General features: G+C 51.7%; 1 protein-coding gene across 4 annotated transcripts; it reads left to right on the top strand.

Moving 5' to 3' along the window:
• Positions 1-373: 373 nt before the first annotated feature.
• LOC148654001 (ribosomal protein S6 kinase alpha-6) lies at positions 374-27,428 on the top strand. Of its 4 annotated transcripts, none has more exons than XR_015924912.1 (22): positions 374-743; positions 7,723-7,782; positions 9,757-9,873; positions 10,504-10,585; positions 11,835-11,915; positions 12,594-12,673; positions 13,617-13,723; positions 14,270-14,307; positions 14,725-14,867; positions 15,293-15,363; positions 15,810-15,898; positions 16,310-16,374; positions 16,933-17,035; positions 17,620-17,744; positions 18,793-18,918; positions 20,280-20,369; positions 21,203-21,361; positions 22,491-22,652; positions 22,983-23,059; positions 23,422-23,539; positions 24,591-24,703; positions 25,862-27,428. XR_015924912.1 is itself a non-coding variant. In XM_088597139.1 (22 exons), the coding sequence occupies exons 1-22, from the start codon at positions 681-683 to the stop codon at positions 25,985-25,987; spliced, it is 2,220 nt and encodes a 739-aa protein (XP_088453265.1). In that variant the 5' UTR covers positions 375-680; the 3' UTR covers positions 25,988-27,428. The 4 variants fall into 4 exon arrangements, 3 of the variants coding, with proteins under 3 accessions (XP_088453265.1, XP_088453264.1, XP_088453266.1); XM_088597139.1 differs by having other exon boundaries at positions 375-743; positions 18,796-18,918; positions 24,563-24,703; XM_088597138.1 differs by having other exon boundaries at positions 376-743; positions 24,563-24,703.
• Positions 27,429-27,978: the final 550 nt, after the last annotated feature.

Below are 27,978 nucleotides of genomic sequence, written 5' to 3'. Positions count from 1 at the left end.
ACAGGATGAGTCACTTGGTATGATAGCCATCGCATCTTTGCGGTTACCAAATGAGAGAACTCAAGCTAGGGGCGTGGGTGTGCGGGCTGTTTCAAATTGACTCAATTATACAAGCTGAGCCCCCGCACGCTGCTTTTTTTTAAAAAAAAAAAACAACAACAAAACATTTCCGAATCCCTAAATCGTCGGAAACCTGGAGGGGATTTTTTTTTTGTTTGTTTCATACCAGAGAAGACGACGCAGCTTAGCATTAGTAGTCAAACCCGTACAGCTCTGGTTATTTCGGTATCAGCTGTCACTATTGTTTCCTGTTATCATCTGTCGAATGTTCGCTGTTTGGGATGGGGGGGAATCCTGAGCACGGTGACGTCAGAGCTACGTCAGCGCGGCGCTGTGTTTCCATGCTACTCAGGTAATAGAGTGGCGGCCATATTCGCATCTCTAGGAAGAAAAAAAAAAAAGCGCTGGGCTTTCTAGCCGAGCAGGGATTAAGCCAGTCCGACAGACCCCTTCGCCGGCGCCGGTTTGCCGTCTGGCCCCCTCTCCCAGAGCACCGGGCGGAAGACTGCAAGGCGGGCGAGAGTGGTCCTTTTCGCTCCAGCGACGAAGAAGGAGGGGGATACACCCGGGCGGGCAGCGCCAGCAATGCTCTCTGAGACACGGCGCTAGGGTGACTTACGATGCCTTTCGCCCAGCCGCAGGATTCCTGGCACAAAATGGAGGTGCACAGCGTTTGTAGCGAGGTATGTGGTTGCATCGGACGCGATCGTGTGGTCGAAGCACCCCCCTTGGCCGTGTCGCCGGTGACTGCCACGGGCGGACTTGAGTGAGATGGGGCTCGGTGTCGTTAGCGTCGGCTCGGCTGCGGTAGGCCTAAAGCGGGGCAGTTCTGTTCACTGGGCTCCGGTCTGTAATTCTGAAGCATGAAGACAGAGCTTTTTAACTTTGAGGACCGAGGGCTGCGCCGCGGGTGCCCGCCTGTCGGACGGGGATGAGTCGCCCGAGTCCGGCGCATCGGGGTGGCCCCAGCTCGGGGTGTCTTGTCAGTACTGCCCCGGGGCCACGCAGAGCACTGCGTGGAGCGAAAGGGGCAGAAATCAGACCGCTTCTCTTTTCCCCTGCGACTGTCACCCCGGCGGTGTGCGCTTACATTAGGAAGCTGACCCGCACTACATCAAGTATGCATGTGTATCGAGCGTAGCAAAGCGGCTGAAGTGGGGATTTAAGACGAGTCCATGCCTGTGTGGTTCGTCTGCCGTCATTAGAAATTTAAATTTCACGAGGGGGGCTTAAACTTGAGGTGGCCTCGGTCATCCAATAACACAGCTGGCTTTCGGATTCGGGACTGCGATGTCCGCCCGAAGACCTTAAACTGTCCACTGGCACAGTTTCATTTCCTGCCGTAAACGTGCTGTGGCGAAGAAGAACCGCCGGAGCTGAAAGCCCCAGCCGACAGATCCTTTCCATTTTCCTCCGGCGGGCGTAGTTGCAGATGGGGGGACAGCGCAGCCTGTTCACTTTTGCAGGTTGTGGGACGAGAGCGCCGAATCCCTTGCACAATCCCTGGCTGTGTCTGTCGTTTAAACGCGAGAAAATCTCCTGGTGGGGTTTTTTTTTTCAGGTTGATTTAGCGAGTGGCTGTCAGCGCATCTGCCTATTTGAAGATATTGTGCGTTGTACAGACGGTGCCGTATTTAAAACAGGGTCGTTTTTTTGACCGCTTTCTCTCTGCGGTGTTCAGAGCTCGTGGATCGGAGGGTGCTGATTTATGTGAAACTATGTGTATGTGGGGCTGAGGTTGTACTGTACATGCCTTAACTGCTATTGGGTAGGAAGTCGGGGGCCACTGAGAGACTTCTGTCTTTCCTGCTGTCAAATAAACGTTAAGGTATTACCTTTTTTGCTTTCTAGTTTTTTTTTTTTGGAGTGCCTTTTCTGGCGAGCTTAGGAACTGAACTGTAAGTGGAGAATTCAGTGGCGCTTCACACGCGTGGTTGTGGTGCGGCTCCGAAGAAAGACGTTTCCTCTGAATTGATCCCTGCGTGGATTTAATCCACCCTGCCGGTGGTAACACCCGAGTTGTAACAAGGGGGTTGGGGGTTGGGGGGGATCTGAGCTGCCGGCCGCCCGGCTCGCCCGTTGTCATTAATCTCTTCCACCCGGGGGGTGGGTTCGCATACAGCGCCGAACTGCGCGGCGGGTTGCAAAGGGAGAGGAGCGCTTTGGGAGTCGTGTCGTGCTGACCAGCGATTTCAACAGCCCCCCCCCCGCCCGGCCGTCGACGTCACAGTTGTTGTTTTTGCTGCTGGAACGATCGGAGAACGAGGGAGAACTGGGGCGCGCTCGCGAACAGCACCCCCCGACACCCGTCCGCGCGTCCCCCAGACTGGGGGAAGAAGATCTGCGTGGGAGGGATTTGTGGGGTGCTGGGGGGGGTCAGTTGTGTTGTGGGACGCCTGGCACCGGGGATCTGCGAGAGACGGTGACGGAGGTTCAGGACGCTGCATCCCCCGCAGAGCCCAACACGGATGAGCACAGACACACAAACCCGTTTGTCCCCAAGCGAGGAGGGGGGAGTCACCATCACCATCCCCCCCCCAAACAAAAATAAATGCTGCGCGCAGGTGCATTTGTCACACTTTGCCGAAGAAGAAGAAATTGCACCCCCCAACCCCACAGTTCCTCTATTGCAGACGTTCTGTTTGTATCCTGAAGCTGGGGTCGGCGGGAGGGGGATGAGTTGAACCTGTTGGGCGAGTCGGGCCAGAGCCGGCCCGGGCGAGCGCTGATCCGCGCTACGGGGTGGAGTGCGGCTTCGTCGTAAAAACGGTGATCGTGGTCAGGAAACAGGCGGGGCTCAGTGAACGAAAGAAACGTGACTGAATGGGTAGCCACCTCCGTTTCTGCGGTTCCATTATCCTTTAGATTCCCGTGCCTTCCAGCGTGCGTTAATACCCGGGACACAGCTGCTGATGGAGCGACAATAGCCCCATTTGTGTGTGGGGGTAAAAAAACACTCTCTGACCTTTAGCCAGCAGCTGCCCCTTTGTCCCGTGACGTTCTCGAATGGGGGAGTTCTGTACCGCCGGGTCGCAGCGGGTCTGGGCGCGACTCGGCGCTGGCCGGAGCAGAAACAGAGTTCGGCGAGCTGTGAGCCACGCCTCTTGCTTTCCTCGGCGTCCTTGTCGAAGGGCTTCACTTCCGCGGAACTGAAGGCGGTGAAGCCCGGTCTTTGTGGGCCCCGCGGCTCCGGGAGATATCCGTGGCACGAGTCGGAATGGTTGCAGCCAGCCGGCAAGCGGGCCCGGGAATGTCTCCCTGTCGTAAACTGGTGGCACCCCAGTAGCGTCTGATAAAAGTATTTTTTCCTCACGCCTTGCCTGATCTTCAGAGCCTTTTCCTCCTTCGCCAGCTCATACATAAGTGCCTTTATGTGTCCTTCAGGTCATTCTAATACAAATAATAATTCCACACACTTAGCGAGCACTTTTCTGGACACTCCACTCAAAGCGCTGTACAGGTAATGGGGATCCCCTCCGCCACCACCAGTGTGCAGCCCCACCTGGATGATGCAGCGGCAGCCAGGGTGCGCCTGTACGCTCCCCACACACCTGGGCACCTGGGGAGGAGAGCAGAGCCTCACTTTTTAAAAGAGATCTGGGTGACGTCAGCCGAACGTGGAACAGGTGCAAGCAGCATAAAACATCCTTGTACGTTTTTTTTTTTTGTGGCCAATACTTAATCCAGAAGGACTTTGTGTGCGTACAGTTCTGTACAGTGAGGTGGTTTGGTTTAGAAGCCCTTCGCCTTCGGTTTCCGTCAGAAAGGCGAGGAGACATCCTTAACATCCTTAAAAACAAGAGACACCTCGCGGCCCGGGATGTATTTCCGGCCTGCGTTCCCTTGGCCTGATGGATGCGATCGCGGTGTCCTGACAGTGTTTAACTTTCACGGGAGAGCGTGTGGGGCCGTCTGGGCGGAGCTGAGGCTGCTGTGCTAGCCAGGCAGGCAGATTGAGCGCGCCGAGGTGCCTCTGATCCTGTTCTGCTGATTTCATTGCGGCTGCCTTCGGCGGGTAGCTTTCTGTGCGAGGGATCTCCCTCCCGGTCCTTGCCCGGGGGCAGAGGAGACCCTCTGAGGAAAGACTGCAAGGCGAGCTGACCGCCGGGGAGCTGAGCTCAGTGCTGACCGGCTAACGGAGCAACTCGCAGGGGCGTGATCGCGGAACCTGCCTTCAGCCACACAGGTGCCCCCGTGTGCAAGCTTGTCGGTCTTCAGCACGGCAGGAGGGGGGTCTCTCTGGTGACGTTCTCGTTCGCCCGGAGAGACTCTCGTTGGCCCGTCTTCCCTCGAAGGAGCTCCTGTTGTCTTTGGTTCTCTCCTGGGCTGCGGGGCCCGGGGGGGGCAGAGGCACGTCAGCTGCGCCCCCCTGAGCTCGGTTCTTATCGTATTAAAGTCCACGCCGGCCTTGCCTTCCATCTGCCCCAGCAGCTACTGCCCTGGAGCTGAGGGGTTCTGATTTAAAGTCTGGCAGCTCGGGTTAAGTGGGAGAGGAAGAGACTGGGAATTCGGACCCCCCCCTCAGGAATGCAGGCAGGGCGGTTTTGTTTGAACAGCGCTCCCCAGTACAACCGCGGATATCTGGGTGCTCCAGCACAGCCCCTGGACGCCAGCTGCAACCGGGTTCGAAAACGGTCTTGCGGTGGATCGGGGACTTCGGCGGCTGCTCGTCAGCCCACGCGCCCGCCCACTTCCACTCATCTCCCGTGGCATCGGCGGCTAACAAGCTGTGGGGTTTTTCAGACCCATCCTGCTTTGATTTATTCAAAGCAAAGCAGAACTCCAGGACCACTTCCGTCTTGCGGAGAGTGATATCGGATGTAGCTGGTTTGTTTAAGGCATGCATCGCGATTGCATTTCAGGTTGTGTGAGGATTTAGGGGACAGGTGGTTAGGGGTGCGCAGGCTACGCTTAGTGCTTGATGTAGCAGACAAAAGTGCCCAGCTGCTGTCCAGTATTTTTCGAGGGTTGGACTGGCTTGTACTGACCTCTCATCGCTGAACCTTGCACCTTTATTTCAGCTCCGCTGTTTCCCCGAGATCTCACTGAAGGTCGTGGGGTGATGGGGCCTTCGCTGTCTGTGCACCTCGACTTTGGGACCCCCTTTCAGTTAATATTGGGGAAACCTGACCCTGCAAAGCCTGTTTGTTTATGCAGGATATTATTCATTTTTAACGACTTCATCTTTTTCCAGTTTTTATCTGTAGCATGAAAAACACTCATAAAATGAACACGGGTGTTTTTTTCACAGAAGGCAAAACCTAACACTATCAGCTTGTTCTTTATGTGAGGGGTGTATCTTGAAGTAAAAGCAGTTAAAAAGTTGTCGCCGTTGAATATTCTTGCTCCCCGTGCTGGTGTCTCTGTGTGTCCAGATGTGTGCTTGCTAGAGCTGTCCAGTACATCAACAGCTGCACCGCGACTCGTGACTCGGGGTGCCCGGTACACTGTGCAGAGGAGTGCCGTTCGGCATTGTGCTTGTGCGCGTTGCTTTGGCCGGTTTGAGCAAATCGTTCACTCGCTCAGGGGGGTGCGAGCCGCCTGTTTGTCTCCTCTGGGTGTGTTGCACAGACACATCGACATAAATACTGCGCCTGCAGGACGATACGGGCCTCCCTGTGGCGGCGTGCTCGGGTAATCGCTGTCGCCCTCTTTTCCGGTTTTGTTTACATTTCAGTCCGACTCTCAAACCCGGGGGGTTGGTGGGGGGGAGCGGCGTCTCTCCTCCGCGGCTCCAGGAAAAAGGTTCAGATCCTCAGGGAGACCCTTCCCCCCCCCTTTAGTTACCCGGTTTCGGTTTGACCCGTTTCCAGCACTGGCGTCTGGCGCTTCGTTAAACGACAACTTTTTTTTTGCGCCGTTACTTCCGAGAGAAGTACGAAGCGGATCCCCGTGGACTTGCAGGTCTCGGGAAAACCCACAGCGCGCACACTCGGGGTGGGGGGAGTGGGTGGGTGAAGAAAACGGGTTTCATTGCAGCTGTGGTTTGCGCACCGAGTTTGACCCCCCCTCCCCTCCCACCATGTGGAGCGCGGAGCCGGATGGGAGACTTCCTCGCTGCGGGCCAGAGAGGAGGAAGAGAAGCGGCCGGACAGCGGGGAGTGGCGCTGACCGCCCTGGAGGAGCTTCGCTCCGGATCACGCCCCGCGGCGAAACCGCCGGCTGCGGGCAGACGGGCGTGGGGGGTGCGCGGGGCGTTGGGAAGTGGGACAGACGACTTTCTTGTTTTGGTTTTGTTTGCTGTCTGCACCAGGGCGAGAAAAGCTCTCTGGAGCCGGAGCCGCCCCGTGTGGAGGATGCCCGGTCTCCGCCTGAGCTTCTGGCTGCAGCGTTTGACCTCAATCTCTTCCTGCTGCATGCAGACTTATGCAACGGCTTGTGTGGAGTTATATAATACTGTGCGCAAGGTCCTTCATTATATAACCGCCTCGCCCGGAGATGAGTCGTGCATGAAAGGAATTTCGCGAGTGACGTCGCGCTTTGGTTTTTAAGCCTGTGAGCAGGCGGCGCTTTAACCCCGGAGGGCGATGCGAAATGACAGTAACCAGACGCCAAGGACGAGGGGGTGGGGGTGATGTTTGTGCAGAAGATGAAAACCGCGCCGGCCTTCCAGCTCCGACAGGAAGGACTTGAAGGAGTTTTCATTGCTGAAGACGGGGAGAAAGTTTCCGAGCTGCAGGATGTGGGTTTAAAGCGAACAGGTTTTCCTCCCTCCTCTTTCGAAGACGGGGCTCTGCACGCCCTGCTTGCAGAGCTCAGAATACGCAATCATGGGCCACCCAGAGGGGGCCAGGGAAGTTACCTGCAAGTGCATTTAAAACCCCCAGACGGGGAGACCCCAGACCCTTTACACCAAGGGTTGTGGGAGTGTGGCGCAGGCCACCCCGGCCGTGCCTTGCGAGCCCATGCAGGCACCAGGTGTCTTTCAAGAAGCAGCGGGGGTCGGGATTCTTGGATCTGAACGAGCTAGGTGGGCCGGGTGGGCGCCTCTGGACTGTGACCCGGCTCGTGATTCCGAGTCCTCGGGCAGTGTGGAAGATCCTCGTTAGCCCGCAGGAACACCTCTGCGAGCCGGCCGGGTTGCTGCGCTGAAGAAATTGTGACGGATCTGTCCGTCTTGCAAGGAGCGCCACTCCTGTTTGTGTTGTGTTGACAGAGGATGCAGTCCAGTCGCTAGGAATTATAGGAACTGGTCTTGACCCCCACCCCCCCCAATCACAGTGGCGAAATGGCAAGAGCTCGTTAAGGGTCTTCTCCAGAATATATATTATATATGATGGCATTGCGTAAACTGCTTTATTTTCTCTTTCCTCTTAATTAATTAAGTGTCCCATTAAAAGTGAAAACTTGGCCACATCAGAATCCAGTCTCGGTTCGCCCATCAATTTGAAAAATTCCTTTTCGGTTTACGGCAGTTTCTCTTGTAAACGAGTATGTTCTGTCCGGGCACGGCGTCGGAGGAGTGTTAGATGTTGCATCTGCTAATGAAACTCTGGATTGATGGTTGCAGCTGATGCAAAGGTCTGCCAATCCAAACCCCCCCCCCCCCCAGCTGTCTCGCTGGTGAAGATCCAGGACTGAGCGAGGACGTCCGGGGACCCCAGAGTGACCGAGTGTCCCCAGCGACGTGTCTTTCTGTTCACGGTTGTGTTGTCATTTCAGGTCAATGGGCATCAGATCATGGATGAGCCGATGGAAGAAGGAGAATCCATCTCCCACTGTGTGAGTACAAAGCCTCTGACTTTGTCCTTGACACCCCATGTGCATCCTGGGATGCTGTTTGTATCCCCCCTGCTCCCAGATTAAAATGAGGAAGAACAGTGATGAGACTGCAGGTGCAAGAGTGTTTTTCTACGGTTGATTTACAGGAGCTGATGAAGGTTGCAAATGTCAGGACGCCAACAAAGTCCTTCTCGGAGGTTTTGATCTGTCAGGGAGTTGCTGCGTTGCAAGTGCAGGGCAGTGGTAGTAGAGGTGTTAAAACAAGATGAGATGCTGACTAGATCAAAGAACTGAGCTGCTAGCAGGCCTCTTCAGACAGGAGCTGGGGAAACACTGGGTTGAGGTAAAACACTGTACAGCTCTTCAGTGCTTTTTTTTTTAAGAGGGGATTTAGAAGGTTTTCAAAGAGCCAGTTTGATCTAGGTTGAGCCTGTTCGAGTCTTTGGGAAAGAATTGGCTGTTTTTATCATTTCTTTATAAAAGCACGCTGAAAACATTTCCAGATATTCTGGTGCCCCTCTGCTTTCGCAGAGAAAACCTCTCCAGTAGGTGTTAAATCATGTACAAGCCAATCCATGCTCTACTGACTGACTGCAGGTTTTTAATAATTTACCTGCTAATGTCCCGGCCAGCGTGTAGCAGATTGGCATGCTGCTAAGCTGATTAGCCTGTCTTTGAAGTTTCATTCCCCCCTCCCTCTCTCCTCTCTCCTCTCTCGGCAGCGGTGGGTCTTGTACAGGGATCACAGCGTGATTAATTATTCAGTGAATTATCTTCCCCTGCCTGGTATCTAGCCGAACACATCTTGTTCAAGGCCCGGCTGCGTGCCGGGTTCATCGATACGACGGCTGTCTGAACTTATCTCCGACTCGCAGGCTCAGAGTGGCCTTGAGCCGAGGAGCTGTCTGTGGGACTCTGGGGCCGATTCCAGGCTTTTCCGCACTAAGGAATCAATTAAGAGCACGTGTAAGGAATTCTGAAAGCCGCCCAACTGGATCACGGCATCTCTTCACGCCCCTGCACTGGTGCACGGTTCCTGTTTCCTTTTCCCTGGCTGTGCCGCGTTAATTACAGCGGTCAGCCCCGGAGACCCGCTCTCTGAAACGCATCACGCCGGCTCTGTCCCCTCGGAGGACGGGCTGTGCTCGTGCTCGTCAATAATGAGTTTGCAGGTCGGTTTGGCAGCTCCTCGGAGTGAACTGGTGGCGAGGGCCGTGGGACCCCGCTGGTGTGCTCTTGAGCAAGGCACGCGTCTCGAGCTGCTCCAGTAAGATATCCAGCTTTCCAGCCCTTTTCCAGCAGGTGTAAGTCAGAAAGGGGCACTGGATAAAAGAATTTAATGATTTTACAGGGCTGACCAGATACAGTAGCGGGGGTCAGCTTTTTGCAACTTAATTTTTATTTTTTTTCTTTCCATTCGCAAGCCCACCAACATAAACAAGTTACAGAGATTTCTAAAACAGTCTTGTGCACGTATACATATCTCGCATTAAATTCTCATATATGTACATTTTCATGTATGATGATGCAAATGATATCATTGATCACCCTTCTTTTCAATCATATTCCAAACAAAACTATCCCCAAAAAACATCTGAGATATGCAGATGAGCTTGATAATATTGCTGTGACCTACCCGAGTCTTAATTTGACATAATTACTTTTATATATCTATTAACTTGGGGGAAGAAGTGTTTGGATACCTTTGGTTACTATTACAGTTCTGCTGATTTGTCCCATGGTCCCTCACCTTGTCTGTAAGTAGTTTCCATCTTTCAGAGAAATTCCTCATCTGCGATCACAAGCCCCCGTTAGTACATGGGGATGAGATATTGACCCCAGAGCTGCTGGGGCTTGGTTTGCATGCATGCATGTGCTTTGTGAACCCGCCTGGTGAGACAAGGGCTGTAACATCGTGACGACGCACGGTTGCCATCACTTGAACTATTTTTGACGCCCGTGTCCCCTTTGCAGGACGAGGGCACCATTAAGGAGATCCCCATCACTCATCACGTGAAAGAGGGGTGTGAGAAGGCGGACCCCTCTCAGTTCGAGCTGCTCAAGGTTCTCGGCCAGGGCTCCTTTGGAAAGGTGAGAGCACCTGTGGCAGGTGCGCTGAAAGGCCGTTCCCCTTACTCCTGGGGGCAGCGCGCACTGTGGGGACACCTGCAGTCCTGTCTCGCCCAGAGACCGCGGGATTACCGGCGATGATGGTCTGCAGCTTTGGCTGTTTTCCGTCTCCCCTTGAAGTTTCAGCTGCTTTAGATCATTAGGGCACGTGTTCGACATATCCAGTAGGACCATGTGCCTCAACCTGTGTTGAACCTTAGTGACCTGCTCCCTGATACCTGTCCTGAAAATGATCCACAGCAAGTCGGTGACGTTATTGAAGGTTCCTCCAGAGATCCATTGGCCTCGCGCCGGTCCCCAGTCAGGGGCCAGGGGGTTGATTAACGTGTCAATAGGAGTGTATTCTGAATATGTTCTTGGTTATGGTGACCTTGTTCAGTGCAATTCAGTGGGACCACCTTTTGCAGTAGGGGGGTTTACTTGGGCTGTGCGTGACAGGACACGGCGCTGGGGTGTTTGGGGTGGGGCTGTAGCATTGCTGTGTGAGTCTGGGGGTTCGGGGTCTCCCGTTGTGTGCCTCTGGTCAAGCAGCCAGACAGCTTTCTGCTTCCCTTGACGTTGGGCTTCTGTCCCGGCCTCTTGTCTTGGCAGGTGTTTCTGGTCAGGAAGATTTTGGGTCCCGACACCGGGCAGCTCTACGCCATGAAAGTGCTGAAGAAAGCGTCTTTGAAAGGTAAGCTCTGCCCAGGAGGCCTGGAGCGCGGGCAGGGTTCTCTCTGTGCATTCTGGGGCGGGTCCTGCAACGTCTTTGCGTTTGTGCTCGGCCGCCTGCAAGTGCAGCCCCGAGCCCCCCGGGTGTCAGTGTCTGCTCCCGGAGTGTCGTCCAGAGTCCGGCTCCTCTGCCACACCTGCCTCGTGTTCCGAGCGAGGTCGGCAGAAACGGAAGCGTGTAGGGAGAACTGGGACCGCCAGTCCTGGTTATTGCGGGTCATTCCCCCTCCTTAAGCTGATTGTCTGCGCTAAAAGAATAGTGTTTTGTTTTTTTTCCTCAGACGAGGTTATGGGTACACTCGTGTGGTTTTCACTCGCAGTGAATCGTGTGCGCTCCTTTTTCTTTAAAACTGGCAGACCGTGCTGTAGGGCGCGCCGAACGACGCAGGCCCCTCCACAGCGTGTCAGGTTCTGCACAGTGCCACAGTGCGGGGGGCTGTGGAGGGGGTCGGGCTCCGCAGGGAGACGGAGGTGTTCGGAGGACGGAGTCACCCCCGCAGTTGGATCACGCTCCGGACCTGTGTTTTCTTCCTGGGGGGCGGGGTGTATGGGTCGGTGAGGACAGCTGATACAGTACAGAAGGGCTGTAAGAGCTGATGAAGGGGGTGCCCAGGGACGCGGCTGGCAGCCACCTGTTCGTGCTGGTTGGCCGCTGCCCTGTCCGGGTGCATTGTGGGTGACAACGGGGGCACCTTATTTGAGAAGTGGCTCTTACAGCCCCACCCCCCAAAAATGGGCTCCTGGGCCATCAGTGCGGGTGGGGTTGTGAAAGGGTGAGTGAACTGTGCAGGGGACGCGGCAGGACCCCGAATCCACCTCCGGCCTGGCCCGCCCACGCAGCTCGGCGTCGGGGTGACTCGCAGCCAGGCGGAAGAGTGGAAGTGGGAGACGCACAGAGCGGTGGGGGGGCCTGGGCGCAGACGCTGTGCCCCCCTGAGTGGCGCAGGGCTCTCTGAGCTGGCCTCCCTCTCCAGGTGGCAGAGATTTGTGAAACTGTCGGGGATCGTTCAGGGTCGTCTCGCTTCCGGAGGTTTCGGCATCATGCTGGCGCGCGCGGGCCAGAGATTGAGCTTTTATCGGGCTGGCGTGGGGTGTGCCCCGAAGGTGTGATTTTTGTGCAGTGACGTTCAACGTCCCGTCTCTCTTACTCCTTTCCCCCCTTCCGAACGCCGTCTCTGTATAAACTCGCCGTTTTCTTTTGGTTTTGACAGTGAGGGATCGTGTTCGCACGAAAATGGAACGGGACATACTGGTGGAAGTGAATCATCCTTTTATAGTCAAATTGCACTATGGTGAGTCTCCTGTCCTTTCTGTGTGTACCTATGTGCCCTATACGGGCTGCAGTACATTGCAAACATGGATGACCACGTATAATGCTCTTAACAGTTGTCAGTGCAGTGCTTTCTCACTTGCAAAACAGATGAAACGTCCTAATGCATCGGTCCTGATGTGCTGTGCACAGGGCTCCTTATTATCTCCTTGGCCAAGCCACCCACTCAATAGTGCATTAGTAACGTGACATCTAACGGGGCTGTACGCTTGCATCTATAAGCCAGGGATGTGAGAAGGGTTATGAACACAAGGAAGCTGTTTTGGGCCCTTCTGGCTCGTATGGTCGCTAGCAATTTGATTAGCCAGGAACTCCAGCAAGGCACTTCTGAAAGAGTCCCACACAGTGCGCCAGGAGAAAGGCTAAAGAAAGCACTCCTGAGCAAACGGACAGGGATCTGCTCCAGCTGAGCTAGTTCTCCTCTCTGTCACGCACTGTACTGGCCATTAGTCAGTGCCTCTGTCTTCAAGTGAAGCTGGCTGTGGAGTCGCTGGAGCTCATGTTATGGGAGGGATTAGCTGTGATTGTTGCCAAGTGCTCAAGATGCAGATAACACCAGCCCCCTGCAGAGCTCTAATCCCTGCCTGGCCTGAGCTCTCTCCCTCCTTGACTTCCTCTTTTCCTCCTCTGTTCCCCTCAGCCTTTCAGACAGAAGGGAAACTCTATTTAATATTGGATTTTCTCAGGGGCGGAGATGTGTTTACTCGCTTATCCAAAGAGGTAAGCCGGTCTTCTTCCCTTACTGCGAGACGAGAGTTTTTTGTGAGTTTTACCTGCAGTGTCTTAAGAGACTGCATGTCAATTCAGGGTGACTAAGGCAGCAGGTGGGAGTATCCCTTAGTAGTCCAGATTTGTAACTGGAAGATTGGGGGTTCAAATCCCAGCTGGGACTTGAGGGGTGGTGGGAGATGCTGCCTCTGCCTTTCAGAGCCTTGTTTGTATGAATTGCTTACCTGGTTGGGGAAATTTCAAGAAAATTAATTTAATTAATGCAAATTTAAGTCGCCCAGATATGTTTTTCCTGCAAGATGCATGGAGGCCCAGAGTACAGAAGGGGTGTAGTTTTTTAGAGGAATCCAAATGAGTTCTGCATTACTGATGGAGTGAAAGCCCTGCCTGCCCACCCCCCTCATCTCCACGCTGATGTGTGTGGTCAGCAATGCCAGCTGGCTCGCTGTTTTAAATCACTGTGGCAAAAGCGATTGGGCCTGGGCTTCTATGAGCAGGGTATATGAAGCACATGTCAGCATACAGGAAACTAATTCCAGTTTAAAATGTGGGGTCGTCTGATGCCAGTCCCCTCTCCCTCCCCTTGACATTTTTGTTTGGAAGCCCTTACAGACTTTTTTTGAACAGTTTCCAAGGAATCTATTCCCTGAATAACGAACCTTCATTCCCCACATAGCTTCCATCCCCGTTGTGTTCCTGAAGAGGGCGAGGGGGTTGTCTGACTTTCTGTGACAGAATGAATCACTGAGGAATTTGCTGCTTTAACGCTTCACTTATTGTTTTTGCTGTGCTTTTTGAATAATGTCTCATAGCTCCTCTTTGTGAAATGAAATTGCTTGTGTTCTTGTTCTGTGTGTGTTTTTTTTTTCTTATCATGACTTTTGATTTTCATGAAGACAGAGAACAGAAGGTAAATCTATCCAGTTCTTATTAGGTTATGTTTACAGAGGAGGATGTGAAATTCTACCTTGCAGAGCTGGCTCTTGCCCTGGACCACCTTCACAACCTAGGCATTGTTTACAGAGACCTGAAGCCTGAAAAGTAATGTATTCCTCTCCCTTTGCAACCTTTCCTCTCTCTGTGTTGAGACACAGGTGTAGAGCTAGCCTCTTAAAGCCCAGCATAGGCCTTCTGAAACACTTGTAAAAAAAAAAAAAGCATAATTTGTGCACTGCTTAGTGCATACATTTCATTGGGTAATGTGAACAATATTTCTAAGTTTTGCTTGATTATGTATTGTACATATATGTTATAATGTAAATACGCTATACAGGTTATGATTAGAGGAATTTCAAAGGTTTTCATCCCGTCTTTAATTTGAGTTGATAAAATCCGAGCAGTTCTGCCAAATCTCCAGAAGCAAAGTTCTGACTTGTAGCTGGATTTCTGCAGTGTAAGCCGTAGAAGTCGTTCTCCCGTTCTTTTAAGACAAGACATTGTCGTTTTCCTGAGCTTGCCATCTTCTTTGTGGCACCCAAGCAGATACGAGTGACTTGGCAGTACTGTTCGACATGTTGTTCTCATTGAATGTAATTCTGTGCAATGTATTTGTGTACCTGTATTGGAGAATGTGATTTTAATTTTCAGCATTTTGCTTGATGAAGCAGGACATATCAAGTTAACAGGTATGTGTGTTGCTTTCTTCTATTTAATTTCCAGTTTTGCTTAATGTTTTGTCTAATCTCTTTAAGTGAACTGCATGGAAGAGCTGGTCATGCTTACGTAGTTACCTCATTTGCACTGGACTTTTTATTTCTTCTATGGTATTTTAGTGTTGAAAGATGTAAGACTTTGTCCACTGTCACGTGCTTGTTTTTTATTTCTTGTTAATAAGTAATATAATTAATGCGAATCATGTCATGATAGAACTGGCAGATGATAATGGTGTTACATTCAAGCTGTGACTTCTTCATGTTGAAATACATTGGTGAAAGAACTCATTTCCATTTGAAAGATGTAGCCCGACAGATTTCGTGCTTTGTGTCCTCCCGGTGGGAGGCGTGTCTGTTCTCCGACTTTAATCGCGTGTCCCTCCCTTGCAGACTTCGGGCTCAGTAAAGAGTCTGTAGACCAGGATAAGAAAGCATACTCCTTCTGCGGCACTGTGGAGTACATGGCACCTGAGGTGGTCAACAGGCGAGGACACACCCAAAGTGCCGATTGGTGGTCGCTAGGTGTTCTAATGGTATGTCACAATGACTTGCTCCGCCCATTTCTTTCCAGCAGTGCCTCCTGTTTGCTGCTGTGTGAAGATGTCTTTGCGGCACAGCGTGGTGCGCCAGGCTAAAGCGAGCCAGACACCTCTGTGTTAGTGTCTGCTCGGTTTTACGATAGGTGTTTTGTCCAGGCATGTCTCCGTTTCATATCCGCCTGTGTAGTTAAGGAAGGGGACTCGACTGAAGTTTTTAAAAGTCCCGCTCGTCTTTGTCAAGTGAGCCTGCCAAGACCATCCTGAAAGTGTTGGTATTGACGTCTCTCTTGGCGTCGTCATAGGATGAGCTCCCTGTCCAGCGAGTTTTCTGTTGCGTCTTTTTTTAAATGGCGGGGATGTGCTTGCTCGGCAGCCGGGCGTTTGTTTAACGGAATGTCTTTTCCTCTCCCCCCCTCCAGTTTGAGATGCTCACCGGTACGCTGCCCTTCCAGGGCAAGGACAGGAATGAGACCATGAACATGATTCTGAAGTAAGTGCTCCTCTCCCAGCGGCCGGCCGAGTCCTGCTTGCAGGCCAGGCTGGCGCGGGCTCTTAACTGGGAACCGGGGTGCATGTGTTTTTGGGGTGGAGGGAGGGAAGCTCTGAGAGCAGAGCAGGGCCTGGGGGTGATTGCAAGAGTCTTGAATGTGCCGCTCGAGTGCGTCTTGATCCGCCTGTCACTTCAGAACCTCCTCTTTCCCTGGAAACTGCGGAAGAGCACTGTACCGTTACTGCGCCATGTCCGTTTTTTTTAAGAACATCAAAGCTCAGCAGACTGGGTTTTTTAAATGTCTTCCTTTTCAAGACTTTTTGTATTGCTTTGCATTCCTGGCACTGCCCTTTGGTGTCCACGTACCTGCCTTTTCATTTAATTTAGCCTCTCGTCATTTCACAGTGAGGATGCACTTAATTGTTGTTTTTTTTTCCTTCCGTCAGGGCAAAGCTGGGCATGCCGCAGTTTTTAAGCCTCGAGGCTCAAAGTCTTTTGCGAATGTTGTTCAAACGGAACCCTGCAAATCGTTTGGGTAAGTAGCGTCTTTATTCCGCCAACAGCCAACCACAACCGATTCCCTCTCCTGTTCGGTCGGATTTTGCTGATGGGTGGATGCTTCTCCTTTGGAGATGACGTTGAGTATTTGTAAGGCCAGGGACAGAGAGGGACTATACCAGCTGTTTCCTCTCATCTCGAACCTCTTTTTTCCTTTCTGTTTACTCTGCGGATTTCGTGTTTGCCTCAGTCTTTATCGTGCAGGCCAAGGGAACATGATGCACATTTGTTCTGCAAGCCTAGTTAGAATCATGCGTACTCTGGAAGTGTTCTGACAAGTCGGACTTGTCTCAGGGAATAATAACTGCAGTGTGACGGGGAGCCAGAGAGCGCACTGTGTCTGGCTTCCATGCCACAGTGATCTGAATGGCGTTTCTGTCTCTCCTAGGTGCTGGCTCTGACGGCGTGGAAGAAATCAAGAGGCATCCTTTCTTTTCAACAATAGACTGGAATGTAAGTCCTGCCCATCCAGGAAATGCAAGACTGTTGTTGTCGTTTTTTTCAGTTCCATGCTCCTGCTGTAGGACTAGACCGTTTTGCACACTCCCTTAAACGCTGTAGGTAAATGAGCACATGCCCGTGCAGCACCATTTCTGTCCGTGCTCAAGGATCATATCTGGTGGGGACCACACCTGCCTCTCTTCCGTCTGCATCAGAAAAGGGTTTTTTCCTCTGCTGACGGCCACAGTGCCAGCTCTCTCCTTCGCTGGGCTTCAAGACCTTGCCCGTCCTGGAGCTCGGGCAGTGGGCCAGGTGGAGAGGAGAGCTGTGCTAATGGTCTCTGCGTGCGGCTTTTAGAAACCCGCGGCAGTTTATCGAGCGTGAACGGGAAGCCGGCTGCTCATGCAGAGTTCGGGAGGTTAATCTCTTCCTCCCTCCCTCTCTCCCCGCCTGATGGCCAGCTCTTCCCATAATGCATTTACTGCAGGATCACCCAAGGTATATGAGTAAGTGTTTTCACAGAGCTTGTTTTTTCAATAACCTCTCGCTTCTCCCCCCCCTGCTCTCTAGAAGCTATATCGGAGAGAGATCCAGCCTCCTTTCAAACCTGCTGCTGGGAAGCCAGATGACACTTTCTGCTTCGACCCAGAGTTCACTGCCAAAACGCCAAAAGGTGAGCGAGGCCCTTCAGCGGCGTAAGAAGAAACAAATTATGGGCCTGTGCATCCCTTTCAGGAGATAAGGGCTGGTCTGATATAATCTGAGAGCTTAATAACTCAAACCCATTGCCCGTTTTGGACAGAGTTGCACAGCGTGACCTTGAATATTCAACAGTTTGCATTTCTGCTTTACGAGTGCCGTTAACGTTAGAGCCCTGCAGCTTTTAAGGCAAGAGACGGCGCGTCATACGTCAGGGGACTGAGCTTTTACAGCCACATCCCCTCGTCTGTGGAACACTCCCTGACCATATTCAACAGCCAGCGTCTGAGGCTTTTAAATCTCATCTCAAGACTTCTTTCCGGTGGCCTTCAGTTCATAAGCTAGTTCTTTCTTTTCATTTACGTTTAGACGTGTCTTTACTGTTACTTATTTTTTGGTGTGTTTTTAAGGATAATTGATGTAAAGAATGCTCTGGATTGAAAGGTCCTGTGCGGGAGTAAAACCGATCGACTGGTTGGTTGGTTGATTGATTGTGCCTTGCTGGGGTGAAGGTGGCTCCGGTTTGATTAGCCGTCCTTGTGTTTGGTTTTGTGACAGACTCCCCCGGCGTGCCCCCCAGTGCCAACGCCCACCAGCTCTTCAAGGGCTTCAGCTTTGTGGCGCCCGCAGCTCTGGAGGAGAGCAAGAACGCCTCTCTGGTTAACATCCTCCCGATTGTCCAGGTGATTCTTCCTCTTCCTCTTTCTTCTCCTCTGCCCCTCTGCTCCGCGCTTTGTAGCTCTCGGAAAGGTAATCAGCCGATGCCCAGAAACGGATAACCACAGCTCAGCTCGGAAAACATCCCTCATACCGTTGGGAGCAGCTCCTGATCCAGTGCTGCTGCGGTTTCCACACTGAACTCCGTGCCGCTGCAGGAATGGAAGCCCGCCCACATGGCGGAGCAGTCTGAACCGGTTCGGGTCTTACAGGCTGCATGATTCTCTAGGAATCCTGCCGGAGCTGCAGGGGATTGCATAGGAATCCTGTGTCTGTCTGCGTGGGATTGCATAGAATAAAGCACCGAAATGGGAAATATCCAGCTCTTAGTTCAGGTCGGATGAGCTGCTGTGTCCCGAGACAGCATGATTTAATTAAGAGCTCTTTGTTTTCCAGTGAAAAGACTCCTGTCCTGTGATGAGTACAGTACAGTAGCTGAAAAAAGTGATTGTAGAGTTGTAAAGGCACTCGCAGTCACTGGCCTCATTTTATACTCTCCTGCTGTTAGGTTGCAATTTTAACAAGACATGCCCTCAGACATCGCCCAGTTCCGTTCGTCTGGAAGACCTCTAATGGGGGGAAAAAAATCAATGTGCTAGAGAAACGCAGCAGTCATGTTTTGGTTTCGGAAAAAATGATGCATCCAGCTTACAGGTGATGTGCAAGCCTCAGGACGCCAAAGCCCTCTGAGCTCTCAGCACCTTAATTGAGCCATTCATTAAAAGCCTGCTTCGCTAATTAGATCTTTAACTTGTGTTCTGTACCGAAGCAGCTGTAGATTTTCACGTTAATTTTGGTTTCGTTTTCTAATGTGAAATCTGGAGCCCGCAGGTGCTGCGGACAGAAAGTGTTGAAAGAGCGCGATATTGGTTCAGGGGAGGAGCGCAGAGCGCTCGGGACGCTGGGGCCCCGGGGCGCCCGACGGGGAGGTGCTGTTGTCGGTGCCGCTGGCCCTGGCGTCTCCCCTGTCCCTGCGGGCGAAGGGCTGATCATCCTCCCCCTCTGTCTTTGCAGCAGCTGCACGCTGGCACGGCGCAGTTCTCCGACATGTACGAGCTGAAGGAGGACATTGGCGTGGGCTCCTACTCCATCTGCAAGCGCTGCGTCCACAGGGTCACTGGCATGGAGTTCGCTGTCAAGGTACAAGTCGTTGTGGTGTCGTTTCCCAACAGGGGTGCTCCTTGACCCTCTCATCTAGGGATGGCAGCCTTGGTTCTGTCAGTCCAGCCAGGAGCAGACCTCCGCTCCCAGCTGCAGCTCACCTCTGTGACTCTGAATTCATTTAGAATTGCTTAGTTAGCCCTGCTTCGGAAAGAGGCAGTAATTTAGGATTAAAGGTAGGTGTGCTCTGAAGGCACCCAAGGTCTCTTACCACTGTTCCAGTACTGCTGTCCTCATTCTCAGTCCTGCAGAGGTTTTCATAGGGAACGTGATTCAAACTCAGATTCTGTGTAGGTCATGTGAAATGGAGCACATGAGCGTGGAGAAGGCATTCTCCCCAATGCAGGAGTATTGATTTATTCTCTTCAGTTTTGCTGTGGCGACACAAATACACGCATAACCATCGCCATTGTGAGGGCTTATGTTTTTGTTAATTGTGCTGTTGGTTGTAAGCTGAAAGGCATGCTTAATAATAAGTACTAATGACCAATTATGTAGAGATTTTTAATAATTATTGTGATGTGACTTCAGCCTTGTGGAATACTTGATTGTAGATTTTTAAGACGAACACCAGAGGGCAGTGCTGTCTCACAAAGGCTTTTCACTCTCTGCTCAGTATAAAGCATCCCAAATTTAAAAATGATTAACTAATATCACCCTGGACCTTCCCTGTTATATATATTTTACTTTATGAAGGTTTTTATTGCTAATTCATAAATCCCAGCACCATGCCTACCACGCATGAGGTCATCAGATATTGAGATCTAGCTTAGATTAGGGTTCCGTCCAAACTTTGAACCCTGAACCTTGACCCCCCCTGACCTGACACAAGAATCCCCCGAGAAATCACATGGCTGTCGCACATCTTAGCATATCGGCTTCAACAAACATGGCCGAGTAGCTTGTTCCAGACACCCACAACCCTTTGTGTAAAGACGTGCTTCCTGTTTTCTCAGTTTTAAATGCAGTTCCACATAAGCTACTTGTATTCTGAGGTCCATGTTGTTTTGTAGGTACTGAAGAAGTCTGCTGGGTTGATTTAGTCTGTGGCTTTTGATCGATGAAGTCAGGTTTCCTTGTCAACTTCTCTGTTCAAGGCAGTAAAGGTTCAGTTCTACTACTCAGCTCGGTATCTGCATCAACATCCTGCTTCAGCGTCTGCATGAGGCCCTGCGTGGTTGGCCAGGGTCGGGCTGGATCACTCTGATCTGTTCTTTTTCGTAGCCAGTGCTCTACCTTGTATGTACAGTCTCCATTGTGCCCGTTTTAATATGACGGGGATATGGAGGTTGTTGTGCTCGCAAAGGGGTGGTTTAATATTTTTTTGCTCCTCCCCCCAGATAATCGACAAGAGCAAACGCGACCCTTCGGAGGAGATTGAGATTTTAATGCGGTACGGCCAGCACCCGAACATCATCACTCTGAAGGACGTAAGTGGGCTCTGCCCTGGTTTTCCTGCTGTTTTTTCCTCCCCGCCGATCCGCCTCTCCCGGCGCGGCTGGTGGGGAGAGCAGGCCCGTGCGGGCTGTCGGCGTCTCCCTTTTCTCCTGGCTGAGCCCCTTTGTTCTTCCCCCGCTGTGTCGCCAGTGCCCCTCTCTCGCGCCGGCGGCTGCCGTCTCATTTCAGTCGACACGCTTGTCTGCTGTCGGGGGCCGATTATGCGTATATATATATCCCGATTTTTTTTATTTCCTTTCCCCTCAGTCTCTCTCCCCGGCAAAAAAAAAAAACCCCACCAACAACACCAACAACAAAGCGACAACAGTAACACAAGCCCTTCACTAGGCATCGCTTTCATGTCGCTCTTAATTGAGACGCCACTCTGCAAACCCTGACAACCTGGGACAGCCGGCTTCTATTCCTGCGCTTTGTGGCACATCGTCTCCTTACCTCTGTGTTTGGAAGTGCTTGATCTGTCGTCTCTCTCTGCCTTTTTTTTTTTTCTTGACACCATTGTGTTTGTGAAGCGGGCAGCCTGTAATACCAGACGTCCTTAGAGCTACAGCAGAATTTGCTTCCTCAGTTAAACCTTTATTCCCTTTTCTGCGCTTCTCCCTTTTCTCATTCGTGAAAGGGAAAATCCGATCGGATTTTTGTGTGTGTGTGTGCCGTACAATTTAAACCTCCGCGGAGACGGGGAGGCGCTGCGCGGAAAGGCCGGATCAGATCTCCGAAGCTGCTCCAGGAGAGCCGTGTTTAGGGTCCTGGCGCGCACGTGTGGTGGGAGGCGTGAAGACGAGGTTTCTCGGCCCTCTCTCCCCAGGCGTACGACGAGGGGCGGTTCGTGTACCTGGTGACGGAGCTCATGAAGGGCGGGGAGCTGCTGGACAAGATCCTGCGGCAGAAGTATTTCTCGGAGCGCGAAGCCAGCGCCGTGCTCTACACCATCGCTAAGACCGTGGACTACCTGCACTGCCAGGGGGTGAGGCGGCGGTGGGGGTTGGCTCAGTGGGGCAGACACATTTAGCGGTGTCTGCCAGGCCTTCGTCCTTAAAGAGCTCTCTTCTTCCTGTCGCCAGGGTGTGTGTGTGTGTGTGTGTGTGTGTGTGTGTGTGTGTGTGTGTGTGTGTGTGTGTGTGTGTGTGTGTCACCCACACCACTAAAAGGTGTGTAACTTGAAATTAAAGGGGGGAATTTTTCCTTGCTTTCCTAAAACCAGTTCCCTGGGCCAAGCTGATGAGACTTACAAGCATCAAGTAGGGTGCTGTGTCAGCATGCGAGGGCTGCAAAGAGGTTTATCCCAGGCTGAAAGGAAAAGAGACGCAGACTTTCGGCAGTGGAGCCTGATCTCTTAAAGAAGGCTCTACAGCCGAAATGTTGTGTCTCTTTTAATTTTGGCATGTATTGAACCTTTACCTGTTTTTTTTTTTGTGAGGATCGTTCTGGAGAGGGAGGCTGGAAGGCTTCTCATCAGCGTAGGGTAGTTGATGGGCTTGAGTTGAGTTAGCAGGGGAGGTAGGACGAGCAGAGGAAAGAGCCATACCTGTGTTCCTGCTGTGCTGAGGAAGACATCGTTTATTTAGCTGATCAGGTTTTCAGGTGCTGCCGAAACTGGGTTAATTTGAAAGCGAATGCCTGATCGATAAGAATATTTAAAGAAATATTTTTTCTATATTTTGACCATTTGTTTTTAGGATTTTGACGTTGATGGCATGTTTTTTTTTTGTTGTTGTTGAGATCTCTTGTATTTTAAATGGGCCTGTTTGTGTTCATTTGTTAGAGGTGGAAAAAGTTGAATGTTTAAAAATGAATGTTCATGGGCGACTTTGGTCATATTTAAGTTTAACCAACGGGACCTTGCGTACCCAGAGGGTTTTCGGGAAGGTAACCCCCGCGGCTGGTAAGGGGTTACTTGATGTGCGATGAGAGATGGCTATGCTTCCTGCTGTTTCCAGCTCGCTCCCCCAGAGGAGTCTGGGACATGTGGTCCTTACAGGGCTGTGCTCTCGTGGGACATTCCCAGAAGGCAGTCGGGATGAATGGTGGAGCCGAGCTCAGGAGTAACGCATGCCGATTCCGTGGGTGTTCAGCTCCCGCCTTCTTCCACGTAGGTGGTGCACCGGGACCTGAAGCCCAGCAACATCCTGTACATGGATGACTCCGGGAATCCCGACTCCATCCGGATCTGCGACTTTGGATTTGCCAAGCAGCTGCGTGGGGAGAACGGCCTCCTGCTCACCCCCTGCTACACCGCCAACTTCGTCGCCCCAGAGGTCGGTTTTCTCCCCCCCATCCCAGCCTGCGCCTCGTGCCGCTCGCTTCACGAAAGAGGAGGAGGAAACTGAGAAGGATCCTGAGACCCGTTTGAGATTTTTAATTTCGGGGGAAAAAAAAGATACCCCTTCACCCGATATAAAAAGTCGTTTCTGTCGTACGGATACCTCCACATCATCTCTTGGTGTTGATGTAAATAATGAAGATTAGAAATCTCTCTGAATCGCTAAGAAGTAGGACAAGACGGGTGCTGTGAGCTAGGATCAGCCTCCCGCATGACCATAGGGACAGTGATGATCTGACCCCTGACCTCTGTGTCATCCTGGCAGGTGTTGATGCGGCAGGGCTATGACGCTGCCTGTGACATCTGGAGCCTGGGGGTGCTGCTCTACACCATGTTGGCGGGGTGAGTCTGCCCAGATCCTGCCCGGGTGGGCGCGCTGTCCTCTCAAGACGTTGCCCTGGTGTCCTTGCTGGGGGTGGGGGGGGGGGGGTCGTGGAGCTGGCTTCTGGCCGTTGACGTGCAGAGAAGAGAAAGGATGGAAGTGGGAAGCAGGTGGTTAATGCTCGGCAGATGCACAAGGCCAGTAAATACTAGAATCGAGGGTGGTGTATTTAACAGGACGACGAAGTGCAAAGGGAAAGGCCTGTGGCCAACCAGCCGAGCACCAGCTTCCCTGGCGCCGATGGGGGCGGGGGGGGGGGGTTGAGGATGCCCACTGGTCTGCGCCCAGGTGTCTGAGTCCTGCCACCTTGTCTCCTGCCCAGGTACACGCCCTTCGCCAACGGCCCCAACGACACGCCGGAGGAGATTCTGCTCCGGATCGGCAGTGGGAAGTTCTCCCTGAGTGGAGGCAACTGGGACACTGTTTCGGAGACCTCCAAGGTACGGATTGGCGCCCCCCGATGCACCACTGGAACAGTAGCTGATGTGTTAGCATGTGGACACAAGAACACGCTGTGCCCCCTGCTTTTGGCACTTATATGTTGTAAAAGAAGGTGCCATTAGCTGTATAAAATCAGTGGGAAGTTCCCTCACCCTCTCTGGGGACAAGCTCCCAGATGTTATCGCCACATTAAGAGTAGCAGAGCACATCCATACACACAGACTTCCTGCTGCCCTCGTGATGAAGTTGGGCGTGCTCCGCCCAGATTTATTTAAAACCACCGAGACAGATTCACCCTCTCTTCTCTCACCGCGGAGGGGTCGTGTCTGATCTGCAGTTCACGACTCTGAAATTCCTTAAGGGGTCTCGCAGAGGAATCTTAGTCCAGGTCCGGTGACGGGTTGCACCAAGCACTTGGAGTAAATTCCCCCCTGGGGTACTTTTTCATTTTAAGGGTGCTGCAATGAGTACCTCAATGCATGAAACTGATCATGTAGATAATGTAGAGGAAAGCACACCCGTATTTAGTAAATACCCTCTGTGTGTGGCAGGACACTGGTGGCGTATGCCTGTAGTTGGAAGGGTGATGGTGGGTGGAAGACTACCTGTGTTCTAGCTCTGATGTGTTTCAGACCTGGCGGTACGGTGTACCAGACTCTTGTCCGGGTCGTTTGCTTGGGCCTCAGCATTTAATGTCGCTGCAGTCCCGTATGCAGTAGTTGAGCACAGTAATAGTGACGCACAGCCTGTCCTCCGTCAGCACAGAAGGTCATGCATGTTTGAGATAAAACCATCCTCATATAAATCTGATACAAATATACTTGTATGCAATCTGAAAGGCCTTTAACAGGGTTTTTGCCCTCTAGATGAACAGGAGCTCAGTGTGTTAGAAATGTTGCCATGTTTACAGTCTGTTTTTTCTTCCTTTGATATGTGTGTGTATGTATATATATAACGTTGTTTCTTCTTGGTTCGGAGTGTTAACCCTGGTCCTACCTGTGACGATTTTGTTTCAAATGTAGGACTTGTTGTCCCATATGCTTCATGTAGATCCACACCAGCGGTACACGGCAGAGCAGGTGCTAAAGCACCCCTGGATTGCCTGCCGGGACCAGCTGCCCCACTTCCAGCTCACACGGCACGACGCCCCGCACCTGGTCAAGGTAGGTTCACACCTCATCCGCCAGCCGCCTCTGAGCACAGGCAGGAGCTGCCACGCCCTGCTCCCAGCCCGGCAGGGGGGGGGGGGGGGGAACGGGCCTTAATGGGGTCCTTGTCTCGGTGGTGTCGGACCCATACAGCCGTCAGAGTAAGGGCCGGCTGAGGTTCTTGGATCAGTTGGAACCGAACGGCACCCTCTCGGCTCCCGTCGGCGCTCTTCTGATTTGTGCACGGAGGTGGCAGTGGTTGTTGTTGTTGTTGTTGTTGTTGTACACCTTGTCCCTCCAGAAGGGTGATATGTCTTTAGCATCATCATGAAAAGCTACAAAAACAAATAAACTTGGCAACGTCAGCTGACATGAAAAACCAGTAGCTCCGGCCGTGCAGCAGTGGGTTTACACACACACACATCTTGCTCTGCCCATATTACACATAATCCGAGAGCTCCGTACAGGAAACAGTCACTTAGCTGAGTCTAATGTACCGACGGCACAGGGAACAAAGGATTTCTTGTAGACATTTCCCTTGGCCACAGGCATCCTAGACCACCTTTCTGAAGATAGCAGTTGGAAATGGGAATGAAGAGGGACAGTAAAATATCTCACAATGAGCCTACGAGCCCCACGAATAAACCAGCAGCTACATCACCCTACAACTCACCACTGGCGGCCCACTGAAGCTCAGCACGTGTGAGCCTGGCCAGTACCTGGATGAGAGACCTCATGGGAAAGCTCAGGCTGCTGCTGGAAGAGGTGTGAGTTGGACCAATAGAGGGCGCTCACCCTGCTGCCTGTGTGGGTCCTAATGACACTATATGCCGAAAGGCGCCGTCTTTCAGATGAGCCGTAAAACCAAAGTCCTGACTGTGAGCATTTAAAATCCCAGGACGCTTCTCAAAAAGAGTAGTGGTGTTACCCCCCGGCTTCCTGGCCAAATTTCCCGTTGGCCATTACCAGTATGGCCTCCTAATAATCCCCATCTCTGAACTGGCCTCATCACTCTGCTCTCCTCCTCACTGAGAGCTGGTGTGTGGGGAGTGTACTGGTGGTGGTGGAGGGGATCCCCATTACCGGTAAAGCGCTGGTCCAGAAAAGCGCTATAGAAGTGTAAGGATTTTTTTCCTTTTCTAACCCCGTGCTGTTGTCTCCCTCTCCCGGCAGGGCGCCATGGCGGCTACGTACTCTGCACTGAACCACAAGACCTGCCAGCCCGTGCTGGAGCCTGTGGCCGCCTCCAGCCTCGCACAGCGGCGCAGCATGAAGAAGCTCACCTCCACGGACTTGTAGTGAAAAACCCCGGGGTGTGTTTGTTTTTTCTGCGGGAGGGGGGAGAATGGGCGGGCGTTACGGATCTCTTTATTTTCTTCCCCACCCCGCTATCCTTAAACTCGGCCGTTGCAAATCCCACTTGTCCTCCTGACCCAGAACTGGTGCCCATGTGCTCGTCCCGGGGGTCTGAGCTCTCCCGAGCAGGGCATGCTGCTCCCTCTGCTGTGAGATCAGATCCGGGGCAGGCTGCTTTCCCATTCAGCACAGAGGGATCCCCGTGCATTGATTTTTTTTTTTTAAGGAGCAAGCATATGTGATAGTGCTGGGAAAAACATCTCCATTTTCTTTTTTCTTTTCAACACCGTCTCCTTGCCGAGGAACACACCAGCTCTCACTTTCCATTCACTGTGATTGGCCACTCTCGGAGCTCCTTCGGCAAACTGCGTGTGGCGTTGAGAGAGATCGGTAGCGATCGGGGCAGCCGGGCCTGGGCCTGCTGTGCTCAGTACGGGAGGGGTGGGCAGCGAGCATGGGCAGGCACCTGTTTCTGCTCTGGTTCCCACTCTCTCTCTCTCTGTCCCTCGCTAGTTCATCCCCAAAACCCGAGCGGCATCTTGGCGAAAAACCACATCCGGCAGTAAGAAAGTAATCGCTTGCATTCGTCATTCAGGATTATTAGTCGGGCACAAGGCCTGGGCTACAAAGGTATGAAATATCCGGATTGCCCGTAACCCGCATCGTTCCTGAGACCACAGGAGCGGACAGGGAAAAGGGTGCGTCTCTTCCTAGCTGGTGCTGTGCGCAGCTCCTGGGATTGGGAAGATCCCAGCGCAGGAGCTGCTCCCAGTGAAGCAGTTTAGCTTTGGAGGATTCCCATGTAATAAATACAGGGCAATGTTTTTTTTTCTTTCTTCCAGAAAATGTTGAAGCACCTAGTTTTGGTTTAATATTTTCCAGATATATCTATATTTATTTATTACAACTTACAAGGTTGCTCACTCTTTTCTTTTGCGTCTTGAGGTTTGCACACAGACAAGGTGAGGCGTTGCTTTTTTTTTTTAACAGAGGTATTGAGTATTTTTGTTGTAGCTTCAGAGATAGAGATTTTTTTTTTTATTTCCTTGCCTTGAAAAGGTTGTCGTTATCTTATGTGGGTGTTTAAAAAAAAAAATCAAAACCAGGTCAAGAAGTGTGAATTGTTACACGGTGAAGTGGCTGTAGGTACGGTTTTATCCCACGGGGTTAAAGGTCAACAAATCGGGGGGATGATGGGATACAGGGAATCCTCAGTGTGAATACGAAGAGCAGGAAGTCCAGAGGACCTGCCTGCTTCAGCATCGCGAATCTCTCTTCGAAGACATTGTGGAAATTGTATCATATTGTATTTATTTCATTTAATTTTTTAAAATATATTTTTCTTTCAAGGTCTGTATATATTGACATTAAAGATCATTATGGATGTGCTGTTTTCCCGTCTGTTTCTGTGCTTCTGTTGAGTGCACCTGTATATGAACACGCTGTGCATTGTGCCAGGTGACATTGTAAACATTTGCTTGGCTTGAGTGCAGCACAAAAGCCCTGAATGCAGGACTTTACTTAAAAAGTCATTAACGAGAGAAGATGAAAATTGCAATTTGCAAAATAGTTTTTACGCTCTAGATTGGAGTCGCCAGCCCTGTTCCTAGTAAACACCAGTTCAGCAAGTTGTATGTTTAACTACACAATCACCAGTTCTCAAATTGAATGCAATTGAACATGATGAATTGTTAAATGATCATTTGTGTATGCTTTATCTCTTATTCTCCCATGCCCGTTGGTATTGGAATATTGCACATTACATTTTGAAATTATTTTCAGGTATAATTTATAAGCCCCAACCCTCAAATCCCAGTGGCTGACTTCTAATCATGGTCTTGTTGAGTTTTGAAGAGGCAGAAATATATATTTTCTCTCAGTTCCCCATCTCTCTGAGCCCCCAAGCCCAGTCACATAGCAGGAGCGTTTTCTTA

This window comes from Lepisosteus platostomus, chromosome 10, assembly GCF_059453375.1.
Source record: "Lepisosteus platostomus isolate fLepPlt1 chromosome 10, fLepPlt1.hap1, whole genome shotgun sequence".
Classification (NCBI taxonomy): Eukaryota; Metazoa; Chordata; class Actinopteri; order Semionotiformes; family Lepisosteidae; genus Lepisosteus; species Lepisosteus platostomus.
The sequence above is the reverse complement of the archived record's forward strand: the minus strand, read 5'-3'. Positions and strand labels throughout refer to the sequence as shown.

Bases quoted from the DNA above. Each gene is read 5' to 3' on its own strand.
- LOC148654001 (XM_088597138.1), top strand. From the start codon at position 681: ATGCCTTTCGCCCAGCCGCAGGATTCCTGGCACAAAATGGAGGTGCAC. The intron at 16,375-16,932 runs GTAAGTCCTGCC...CCTGCTCTCTAG, and splicing joins TTTCAACAATAGACTGGAAT to AAGCTATATCGGAGAGAGAT. The intron at 23,540-24,562 runs GTACGGATTGGC...TTTCAAATGTAG, and splicing joins CTGTTTCGGAGACCTCCAAG to GACTTGTTGTCCCATATGCT.